The sequence below is a fragment of the Anomaloglossus baeobatrachus genome, chromosome 3 (assembly GCF_048569485.1).
Source record: "Anomaloglossus baeobatrachus isolate aAnoBae1 chromosome 3, aAnoBae1.hap1, whole genome shotgun sequence".
NCBI classification, from domain to species: Eukaryota; Metazoa; Chordata; class Amphibia; order Anura; family Aromobatidae; genus Anomaloglossus; species Anomaloglossus baeobatrachus.
The window spans coordinates 119,863,374-119,875,707 of record NC_134355.1 but is presented as its reverse complement, the minus strand read 5'-3'; the positions used below and the strand labels follow the sequence as shown (position 1 = coordinate 119,875,707).

The 12,334-nt window shown below is 48.3% G+C and overlaps 1 protein-coding gene across 4 annotated transcripts in view; it reads right to left on the bottom strand.

The window, feature by feature from the left end:
* RRBP1 (ribosome binding protein 1) overlaps positions 1-12,334 on the bottom strand; it is a 181,532-nt gene that overhangs the window by 30,491 nt on the left and 138,707 nt on the right. For all 4 annotated transcript variants that reach the window (XM_075339404.1, XM_075339405.1, XM_075339406.1 and 1 more), the window contains exons 19-20: positions 6,276-6,359; positions 6,009-6,074 (exon numbers count right to left, since the gene is read on the bottom strand). In XM_075339404.1, coding sequence (XP_075195519.1) covers positions 6,009-6,074; positions 6,276-6,359 — 150 coding nt within the window. The remainder of the gene's footprint in view (positions 1-6,008; positions 6,075-6,275; positions 6,360-12,334) is intronic.

The window sequence follows — 12,334 nt, the reverse complement described above, 5'->3', positions numbered from 1 at the left end:
ATGGAAAGCCAATAGGGCTAGATATACTGCCCTTATCTCCAGGATAATGATCTGAAGGGACGATTCGATTGGATTCCAGGTTCCTTGAGCCCTGTGGTGGAGAAAAACCGCTCCCCAACCTGACAGGCTCGCGTCCGTGGTGACCACGGCCCAGGTTGGAGGTAGGAAGGATTTTCCCCGAGACAGAGATGTGGGTAGGAGCCACCACTGAAGTGATGTTTTGGTTGCAAGGGAAAGAGAGATGTTCTTGTCGAGGGAAGCCGAACTCTTGTCCCATTTGCGAAGAATGTCCCATTGGAGTGGCCGTAGATGGAATTGCGCGAACGGCACTGCTTCCATAGCTGCAACCATCTTCCCCAGGAAGTGCATGAGGCGCCTTAAGGGGTGTGACTGACTCCGAAGAAGTGATTGCACCCCCGCTTGCAGAGAAAGCTGTTTGTCCCGCGGTAGCTTGACTAACGCTGGCTGGGTATGAAACTCCATCCCGAGGTAAGTCAGTGATTGGGTCGGCGTCAACTTGGATTTCGGGAAATTGATGATCCACCCGAACTGCTGGAGAGTCTCCAGAGTGACAGAAAGACTTAGTTGACACGCCACTCGAGAAGGAGCCCTGACTAGGAGATCGTCCAAGTAGGGGATCACCGAGTGGCCCTGAGAGTGCAGGACCGCCACGACGGATGCCATGACTTTGGTGAAAACCCGTGGGGCTGTCGCCAGGCCGAAGGGCAATGCGACGAACTGGAGGTGTTCGTCCCCGATGGCGAAACGCAGGAAACGTTGATGTTCGGGTGCGATCGGCACATTGAGATAAGCATCCTTGATGTCGATCGATGCTAGGAAGTCTCCTTGTGACATCGAGGCGATGACCGAGCGGAGAGATTCCATCCGAAATCGTCTGGTTCTCACATGTCTGTTGAGCAGCTTGAGGTCCAGAATGGGACGGAATGACCCGTCCTTTTTTGGCACCACGAACAAGCTGGAGTATAAAAACCGCGACCACGTTCCTGAAGGGGAACGGGAATCACAACTCCATCTATCTTTAGAGCGTCCACTGCCTGAAAAAGTGCGTCGGCCTGTGCGGGGGGTGGGGAGGTTCTGAAGAAACGAGCCGTAGGTCGAGAGCTGAACTCTATCCTGTAACCATGAGACAGAATGTCTCTCACCCATCGGTCTTGAACGTGTGGCCACCAGGCGTCGCCAAAGCGGAAGAGCCTGCCACCGACCGAGGATGTGGCTAGATGAGGCCGAGAGTCATGAGGAGGCCGTCTTGGAGGCAGTGCCTCCTGCGGCCTTTTGGGGGCGTGACTTGGACCGCCACGCATAGGAGTTCCTCTGGCCTTTCTCCGGCCGGTTGGACGAAGAGGATTGGGACTTGGCGGAGGGACGAAAGGACCGAAACCTCGATTGGATTTTTCTCTGCTGAGGTCTCTCAGGTTTGGACTGGGGTAAGGAGGAGTCCTTTCCCGAGGATTCCTTAATAATCTCATCCAACCGTTCGCCAAACAAACGGTCGCCAGAAAAAGGCAAACCAGTTAAGAACCTTTTGGAAGCAGAGTCTGCTTACCATTCGCGCAGCCACATGGCCCTGCGGACTGCCACGGAGTTAGCGGATACTACAGCCGTACGGCTAGCGGAGTCCAGGACGGCGTTCATGGCGTAGGACGAAAATGCTGATGCCTGAGAGGTCAAGGAAGAAACATGTGGAGCAGAATTCCGCGTGACAGCATTAATCTCAGTCAGACATGCCGAGATTGCTTGGAGAGCCCACACGGCCGCAAAGGCCGGGGCGAAAGACGCGCCCGTGGCCTCATAAATAGACTTCACCAAGAGCTCTATCTGTCTGTCAGTGGCATCCTTCAGGGATGAGCCATCGGCAACAGACACAACGGACCTAGCAGCCAATCTAGAGACTGGAGGATCCACCTTGGGACAATGTGCCCAGCCCTTAACGACTTCAGGTGGAAAGGGATAACGCGTGTCAGAGTGCCGTTTAGCAAAGCGCTTGTCCGGAACCGCTCTGGGCTTCTGGACAGCGTCCCTGAAGTTAGAGTGATCAAAAAACGTATTGCGCGTACGTTTGGGGAATCGAAATTGGTGTTTCTCCTGCTGAGAAGCAGACTCCTCTGCAGGAGGAGGCGGTGGTGAGAGATCCAACACCTGGTTGATGGACGAGATAAGATCATTTACTAAGGCGTCCCCCTCAGGGGTATCAAGGTTAAGGGCAAAGTCAGGGTCAGAGCCCTGAGCTCCCACGTCCGCCTCGTCGTCCTGAGAGTCCTCAAGCTGGGATCCAGAGCAGCGTGAGGAGGCCGGGGAAGAGTCCCAGCGAGGCCGCTTAACCGGTCTGGGGCTGCGGTCCGGGCAGGAGTCCTCCGCCTGGGGCCTAGGGGCTATCCTGGGAGCGCGCTGCGGCGCGGACCGAGTAGGGCCTGGAGGAGACAGACTAACAGGGGCCGGGGCCTGTGAAGGGCCCGGTCTGGACTGCAAAGCTTCAAGGAGCTTAGATGACCATTTGTCCATAGACTGTGCAATGGACTGAGAAAGTGACAGAGTTTCTCAGCGAAAGAGGCCAACGACGGTGACTCTGTCCCTGCAGCCTGTTCAGTGGGAGCAGGGGGATCTACATGAGCCGAGGGGCCCACAAGTGCCCTAGGCTCCGGCTGAGCAAGCGTGGCAGGAGTCGAGCATTGATCACAGTGAGGGTAGGTGGATCCCGCAGGCAACATAGCCCCACTAGAGGTACAGGCCACGAAAAAAATCTGTGCCTTAGTAGCTTTGCTCCTTGTGGACGACATGCTGTTGTCTCTTAGGAGAGTGACCACTGAGGGTATATAGGAAAAGGGTATACAGCCTTTCCGAACAGATATATATATATATATATATATATATATATATCCCGGCACCCTAGGGGGACCAGCACCGGGTGACCGGTGTGGCTTACCAACCGCTAACGAGCGGAGTGTGTCCTCCAGATTCCCTGTCGTGGATCCCCCGGAGCTGCAGAGCTTTGCTGCTGAGTAGCATCCACCGGCAGAATGCTAAAAAATGGCAGCCGGAGCTCTCAGGGAGGGGGGGGCGGCGCTAGCAAAGAGCGGGAATCTGGAGTCCCCACAGTGGTCAATGAGGGGGGGAGGGAAACATGCAAGATGCTCCAGCCCTCAAAGCCGACGTCATGTCGGCAATCCCGCCCTAACCCCTGACAGGCAGGCTCGGGGGCGGGATTTTTCGCGACTAGGCCGCGGCGAAGTCGGGGACTAAATTTAAGGCCGTGCCCGACAAGCAGGCACGGTCGGCGCGGAAGTCCGCCGAAAAGACAACGGACGGAACTACCGCGGCTTCCGGGGATAAGGTGCGACCCTCTCTGTACAGTCCCCACATGGGGACACAGAGTACCTTCCAGTTGCAGGGCCCGGTTCCTGGGGGTGAAGAAGCTCCGGTCCGGCAGGTTCCACCAGGGGCTGCGGATGGAGCACGGTCCCAGCTCATGGATGACCGCTTAGGATCCCACTTCTCCCAGAGCCGCATAGGGGATGGTGAAGGAGACGGCATGTGGCTCCAGCCTCCGTACCCGCAATGGGTACCTCAACCTTAACAACACCGCCGACATAGTGGGGTGAGAAGGGAACATGCCGGGGACCCCATCGGGGTCCTCTTTTCTTCCCTCCGACATAACTATGTATGAGAATGCATGAGTGGATGTGTGCCTCTTTCCACACAAAGCATAAAACTGAGGAGCCCGTGATCCACGGGAGGGTGTATAGGCAGAGGGGAGGGGTTACACTTTTTTAAAAGTGTAATACTTTGTGTGGCCTCCAGAGGCAGAAGCTATACACCCAATTGTCTGGGTCTCCCAATGGAGCGACAAAGAAACATTGATTCTATCAAAATGACAGCAAACAGCTCAGTAAGTGACACATTGCTGGAATCAGGCTCTGTCTCGACGTTATGCTGCTCTCAGATGGGGGAGCAAAAACCTGGTGACAGATTCCGTTTAAACATTTATGAAACATTCACATTATAGGTCATAGACATGTTATACAGTTAGGTCCAGAAATATTTGGACAGTGACACAATTTTGGCGAGCTGGGCTCTGCATGCCACCACATTGGATTTGAAATGAAACCTCTACAACAGAATTCAAGTGCAGATTGTAACGTTTAATTTGAAGGTTTGAACAAAAATATCTGATAGAAATTGTAGGAATTGTACACATTTCTTTACAAACACTCCACATTTTAGGAGGTCAAAAGTAATTGGACAAATAAACCAAACCCAAACAAAATATTTTTATTTTCAATATTTTGTTGCGAATCCTTTGGAGGCAATCACTGCCTTAAGTCTGGAACCCATGGACATCACCAAACGCTGGGTTTCCTCCTTCTTAATGCTTTGCCAGGCCTTTACAGCCGCAGCCTTCAGGTCTTGCTTGTTTGTGGGTCTTTTCGTCTTAAGTCTGGATTTGAGCAAGTGAAATGCATGCTCAATTGGGTTAAGATCTGGTGATTGACTTGGCCATTGCAGAATGTTCCACTTTTTTGCACTCATGAACTCCTGGGTAGCTTTGGCTGTATGCTTGGGGTCATTGTCCATCTGTACTATGAGGCGCCGTCCGATCAACTTTGCGGCATTTGGCTGAATCTGGGCTGAAAGTATATCCCGGTACACTTCAGAATTCATGCGGCTACTCTTGTGTGCTGTTATGTCATCAATAAACACAAGTGACCCAGTGCCATTCAAAGCCATGCATGCCCATGCCATCACGTTGCCTCCACCATGTTTTACAGAGGATGTGGTGTGCCTTGGATCATGTGCCGTTCCCTTTCTTCTCCAAACTTTTTTCTTTCCATCATTCTGGTACAGGTTGATCTTGGTCTCATCTGTCCATAGAATACTTTTCCAGAACTGAGCTGGCTTCATGAGGTGTTTTTCAGCAAATTTAACTCTGGCCTGTCTATTTTTGGAATTGATGAATGGTTTGCATCTAGATGTGAACCCTTTGTATTTACTTTCATGGAGTCTTCTCTTTACAGTTGACTTAGAGACAGCTACACCTACTTCACTGAGAGTGTTCTGGACTTCAGTTGATGTTGTGAACGGGTTCTTCTTCACCAAAGAAAGTATGCGGCGATCATCCACCACTGTTGTCATCCGTAGACGCCCAGGCCTTTTTGAGTTCCCAAGCTCACCAGTCAATTCCTTTTTTCTCAGAATGTACCCAACTGTTGATTTTGCTACTCCAAGCATGTCTGCTATCTCTCTGATGGATTTTTTCTTTTTTTTCAGCCTCAGGATGTTCTGCTTCACCTCAATTGAGAGTTCCTTAGACCGCATGTTGTCTGGTCACAGCAACAGCTTCCAAATGCAAAACCACACACCTGTAATCAACCCCAGACCTTTTAACTACTTCATTGATTACAGGTTAACGAGGGAGACGCCTTCAGAGTTAATTGCAGCCCTTAGAGTCCCTTGTCCAATTACTTTTGGTCCCTTGAAAAAGAGGAGGCTATGCATTACAGAGCTATGATTCCTAAACCCTTTCTCCGATTTGGATGTGAAAACGCTCATATTGCAGCTGGGAGTGTGCACTTTCAGCCCATATTATATATATAATTGTATTTCTGAACATGTTTTTGTAAACAGCTAAAATAACAAAACTTGTGTCACTGTCCAAATATTTCTGGACCTAACTGTAGATGTGGGTAACATCTGCACCTACATGCCTGCCCATGGGCACCACCATCTTTTGTCATCTATGTCATATTGATAAGATTTAATTTTAGCTAATGTAGTTTCTACATTAACGTCTAAACTTCTAGTTAGGAAAAAAGGTCATCCAGTGTAATTCACTCCCATCCATGAAATACTGGAGGGAAGAAGAACACAGTCATGCAAAATGTAATGCTGCAATACGAGCAGCTATGTGCGTCCCTCATCATTGGGGTACAAAGTATAACAAAATAAGGAGGTGATGGTGGACGGAGGCCGTAAGCTCTTCATCATTTACAAACCTGGTAACCGTCTGAGCCATGAGAGTCTTGTACGTGATTTTGCATTTCACTTAACTGCTGCCTGAGCTGTAAGAAAAGAGATCCAGTGTAAGGAGGTATGGAAAACAACGAGGACATCATACTACAAGTATACTATGAGGAGACGTCACGTAAGGACAGAAACCTCACAGGGTAGAATGACGGCAGCTGAGGGCCCTATACCAGCCATAGGAACACAGTATAGATCCTTCTTACTGCAAACATCACTAAATGTCCTTGTAATGTTACCAGTGAAAGCTCTTTGCTCTGTTTTCTGGCTTCTGTTTTTGTAGATTCCAGCGCTTCCTGTGACTCCAACAAAAGCTGCTGCAACTATAGTGGTGGAAATAAAAAAAAAAAAAAAATATAAAATGATTATCTCTGTAATGCGGGCTCATGCTTAACCCCTTCAGCCCCCAGCCTGTTTTCACCTTAAAGACCCGGCCATTTTTTGCAATTTTGACCAGTGTCACTTTGACAGGTTATAACTCTGGAACACTTCAACGGATCCTGGCGATTCTGACATTGTTTTTTCGTGACATATTATACTTTATGTCAGTGGTAAATTTAGGCCGATATGTTTTGCGTTTATTTGTGAAAATTTCGAAAATTTGGCGAAAATTTTGAAAATTTTGCAATTTTCAAAATTTGAAATTTTATGCCCATAAATGTGAGAGATATGTCACACAAAATAGTTACTAAATAACATTTCCAACATGTCTGCTTTACATCAGCGCAATTTTCGGAAAAAAAAAAAATTTCGTTAGGAAGTTAGAAGGGTTCAAAGTTCATCAGCAATTTTTCATTTTTCCAACAAAATTTACAAAAAAAAATTTTATAGGTACCACATCACATTTGGAGTGACTTTGAGAGGCCTAGGTGACAGAAAATACCCAAAAGTGACCCCATTCTAAAATCTGCACCCCTCACTCTGCTCAAAACCACATCCAAGAAGTTTATTAACCCTTTAGGAGCTTCACAGCAACCAAATCAATGTAGAAAGAAAAAATGAAAATTTAACTTTTTTACACAAAAATGTTACTTTAGCCATAAAATTTAGCATTTTCACAAGGGTATCAGGAAAAAATGCTTCATAAAATTAATTGTGCGTGTTCTCCTGAGTACACCGATATCTTTTATGTGGTGGAAATCAATTGTTTGGGCGCACGGCAGGGCTCAGAAGGCAAGAAGCGTCATTTGACTTTTCAAACGCAAAATTGTCTGGAATAGTTAGTGGATGCCATGTTGTGTTTGGAGACCCCCTGAGGTGCCTAAACAATGGAGCTCCCCCACAAGGGACCCCATTTTGGAAACTAGACCCCTCAGGGAATTTATCTAGATGTTTAGTGAGCACTTTGAACCTCTGGGAGCTTCACAAAAGTTAATAACGTTGAGCCGTGAAAATAAAAAAAAAAAAAATTACCACAAAATTGTTACTTCTACCAGATAGCTTTTTTTTTTACAAGGCTATCAGGAAAAATTGCACCATAAAATGTATGGTGCAATTTCTCCTGAGTACACAGATATCTCATATGTGGTGGTAATCAATTGTTTGGGCGCACAGCGGGGCTCAGAAGGCAAGGAGCGTCATTTGACTTTTCAAACGCAAAATTGTCTGGAATAGTTAGTGGATGCCATGTTGTGTTTGGAGACCCCCTGAGGTGCCTAAACAATGGAGCTCCCCCACAAGTGACCCCATTTTGGAAACTAGACCCCTCAGGGAATTTATCTAGATGTTTAGTGAGCACTTTGAACCTCTGGGGGCTTCACAAAAGTTAATAACGTTGAGCCGTGAAAATAAAAAAAAAAAAAATTAACACAAAATTGTTACTTCTACCAGATAGCTTTTTTTTTTACAAGGCTATCAGGAAAAATTGCACCATAAAATGTATGGTGCAATTTCTCCTGAGTACACAGATATCTCATATGTGGTGGTAATCAATTGTTTGGGCGCACAGCGGGGCTCAGAAGGCAAGGAGCGTCATTTGACTTTTCAAACGCAAAATTGTCTGGAATAGTTACTGGATGCCATGTTGTGTTTGGAGACCCCCTGAGGTGCCTAAACAATGGAGCTCCCCCACAAGTGACCCCATTTTGGAAACTAGACCCCTCAGGGAATTTATCTATATGTTTAGTGAGCACTTTGAACCTCTGGGGGCTTCACAAAAGTTAATAACGTTGAGCCGTGAAAATAAAAAAAAAAAAAATTAACACAAAATTGTTACTTCTACCAGATAGCTTTTTTTTTTACAAGGCTATCAGGAAAAATTGCACCATAAAATGTATGGTGCAATTTCTCCTGAGTACACAGATATCTCATATGTGGTGGTAATCAATTGTTTGGGCGCACAGCGGGGCTCAGAAGGCAAGGAGCGTCATTTGACTTTTCAAACGCAAAATTGTCTGGAATAGTTAGTGGATGCCATGTTGTGTTTGGAGACCCCCTGAGGTGCCTAAACAATGGAGCTCCCCCACAAGTGACCCCATTTTGGAAACTAGACCCCTCAGGGAATTTATCTAGATGTTTAGTGAGCACTTTGAACCTCTGGGGGCTTCACAAAAGTTAATAACGTTGAGCCGTGAAAATAAAAAAAAAAAAAATTAACACAAAATTGTTACTTCTACCAGATAGCTTTTTTTTTTACAAGGCTATCAGGAAAAATTGCACCATAAAATGTATGGTGCAATTTCTCCTGAGTACACAGATATCTCATATGTGGTGGTAATCAATTGTTTGGGCGCACAGCGGGGCTCAGAAGGCAAGGAGCGTCATTTGACTTTTCAAACGCAAAATTGTCTGGAATAGTTAGTGGATGCCATGTTGTGTTTGGAGACCCCCTGAGGTGCCTAAACAATGGAGCTCCCCCACAAGTGACCCCATTTTGGAAACTAGACCCCTCAGGGAATTTATCTATATGTTTAGTGAGCACTTTGAACCTCTGGGGGCTTCACAAAAGTTAATAACGTTGAGCCGTGAAAATAAAAAAAAAAAAAATTAACACAAAATTGTTACTTCTACCAGATAGCTTTTTTTTTTACAAGGCTATCAGGAAAAATTGCACCATAAAATGTATGGTGCAATTTCTCCTGAGTACACAGATATCTCATATGTGGTGGTAATCAATTGTTTGGGCGCACAGCGGGGCTCAGAAGGCAAGGAGCGTCATTTGACTTTTCAAACGCAAAATTGTCTGGAATAGTTAGTGGATGCCATGTTGTGTTTGGAGACCCCCTGAGGTGCCTAAACAATGGAGCTCCCCCACAAGTGACCCCATTTTGGAAACTAGACCCCTCAGGGAATTTATCTATATGTTTAGTGAGCACTTTGAACCTCTGGGGGCTTCACAAAAGTTAATAACGTTGAGCCGTGAAAATAAAAAAAAAAAAAATTAACACAAAATTGTTACTTCTACCAGATAGCCTTGTAAAAAAAAAAGCTATCAGGAAAAATTGCACCATAAAATGTATGGTGCAATTTCTCCTGAGTACACAGATATCTCATATGTGGTGGTAATCAATTGTTTGGGCGCACAGCGGGGCTCAGAAGGCAAGGAGCGTCATTTGACTTTTCAAACGCAAAATTGTCTGGAATAGTTAGTGGATGCCATGTTGTGTTTGGAGACCCCCTGAGGTGCCTAAACAATGGAGCTCCCCCACAAGTGGCCTCATTTTGGAAACTATACCCCCATGGCATAAATCTAGATGGGTAATGAGCACTTTGAACCCTCACGTGCTTCATACATTGAGCCGTAAAAACAAAAAAATACTGTTTTTCCACAAAAAATGTTATTTTTGGCTCAATTTTTTAAATTTTACAGGGGTAACAGGATAAAATAGACTGCAAAATTTGTTGGGCAATTTGTCCTGAGTATGCTGATACCTCATATGTGGCAGCAGACCACTGTTTGGGCGCACGGCAGGGCTCCTAAGGGAAGGAGTGCTGTACATTAGCAGGGACCTGGTATGTCAATTTCATAGTGTGGTATATTTGTGTACGGTACATCAGGCCGTCATGTGTGTGCTGAGTAGTGTACGTCAGGTCCTCCCCCCGTCTGTGTTGTGTGGTGTATACATCAGGTCCCCCCCCCCCCCGTCTATGTGGCTTATGGAAGATCCCCCCTCCCCCCTCTATGTGGCTTATGGAAGATCCCCCCCCCCGTTATGTGGCGTATATCAGGTTCCCCCCCGTTTATGTGGCTTATGGAAGATCCCCCTCCCCCCGTCTATGTGGCGTTCATTGGGTCCTCCCCCCCCCCCGTCTATGTGGCTTATGGAAGATCCCCCCTCCCCCCGTCTATGTGGCGTTCATCAGGTCCCCCCCGCCCGTCTATGTGGCTTATGGAAGATCCTCCCCCCGTTATGTGGCGTACATCATGTTCCCCCCCGTCTATGTGACGTACGGAATGTCCCCCCCGATTATGTGGCTTATGGAAGATCCCCCCTCCCCCCTCTATGTGGCTTATGGAAGGTCCCCCCTCCCCCCTCTATGTGGCTTATGGAAGACCCCCCCCCCCCCCGTTATGCGGCGTATATCCGGTTCCCCCCCGTTTATGTGGCTTATGGAAGGTCCCCCTCCCCCCGTCTATGTGGCGTTCATTGGGTCCTCCCCCCCCCCCGTCTATGTGGCGTTCATTGGGTTCCCCCCCCCCCGTCTATGTGGCTTATGGAAGATCCCCCCTCCCCCCTCTATGTGGCTTATGGAAGATCCCCCCTCCCCCCTCTATGTGGCTTATGGAAGATCCCCCCTCCCCCCTCTATGTGGCTTATGGAAGACCCCCCCCCCCCCCGTTATGCGGCGTATATCCGGTTCCCCCCCGTTTATGTGGCTTATGGAAGGTCCCCCTCCCCCCGTCTATGTGGCGCTCATTGGGTCCTCCCCCCCCCCCCGTCTATGTGGCGTTCATTGGGTTCCCCCCCCCCCTCTATGTGGCTTATGGAAGATCCCCCCTCCCCCCTCTATGTGGCTTATGGAAGACCCCCCCCCCCCGTTATGCGGCGTATATCCGGTTCCCCCCCGTTTATGTGGCTTATGGAAGGTCCCCCTCCCCCCGTCTATGTGGCGTTCATTGGGTCCTCCCCCCCCCCCCGTCTATGTGGCGTTCATTGGGTTCCCCCCCCCCCCGTCTATGTGGCTTATGGAAGATCCCCCCTCCCCCCTCTATGTGGCTTATGGAAGACCCCCCCCCCCGTTATGTGGCGTACATCATGTTCCCCCCCGTCTATGTGACGTACGGAATGTCCCCCCCGATTATGTGGCTTATGGAAGATCCCCCCCCCCCCGTCCCCCCCCCCCCGTTATGTAGCGTACAGAAGGTCCCCCCGTCTATGTGTTGTACGTCGTTTTGTGTGTTATGGAGGAATGTTGGGATGGCACATGTTAATTTAGTACCCGGATGAGTGATAAACTTTGAAGCAGTTTATCACACAAAGTCCAGGTTTATCGGGACAAGTGTCGCATTGAAACACTGTGTCCTTCCTCACCCCCCTGCTATAGCACACCCGGCACCTTTTCTGAGATCTTCCTCTTCCGGTGGTTTGCGGTACCTCACCAGGAAAATGTTGCCCTGGTACCATGCGGGCACTTGCAGTTCCAGAGTTGCTAGGGACAGCTGCTTCTTCTCTTCCAAACATCAAGGTCTTGATGACGGCTTCCTGGAACTGAAGGAAGGTGTTGGTCTGGCCTGCACCTCGTGAGAGCACGAAAGCATTGTACAGTGCCATCTGCACGATGTGCACAGCCAGCTTCTTATACCACACCTTCACCTTCCGCATGGCATTATAGGGCTGGAGGACTTGATCGGAAAGATCAACTCCTCCCATATGTTTGTTGTACCCCAAGGCACAGTCCGGTTTGCGAACCTGTGCCGAGGTACCTCGAACACTGATGGCTGTGGTGCCGGGACCATGAATTGTGGTCAAGAAAAGGACATCCCTTCTGTCCTTGAACTTGACAACAACCATGTTGTCACTACATTGGGCTCTACTCTCACCTCTTGGGAGCAGCTGCCCAATTAGCGTCACAGGGAGGCCCCTCTGATTTTTCCGGACAGTACCGCAAGCTGCGGTACCTCTGGAAGAGAGGGATTGGAAGAGTGGGACGCTTGTATAAAAATTATCAACATACAGGTGATAACCTTTATCAAGCAGTGGGTGGATCAAATCCCACACAATTTTCCCACTCACCCCCAGAGTAGGTGGGCATTCTGGGGGTTGGATCCGCATGTCCTTCCCTTCGTAAACTCTAAAGTTGTGAGTGTACCCTGAGGTACTCTCGCACAACTTATAGAGTTTAATGCCGTATCTTGCCC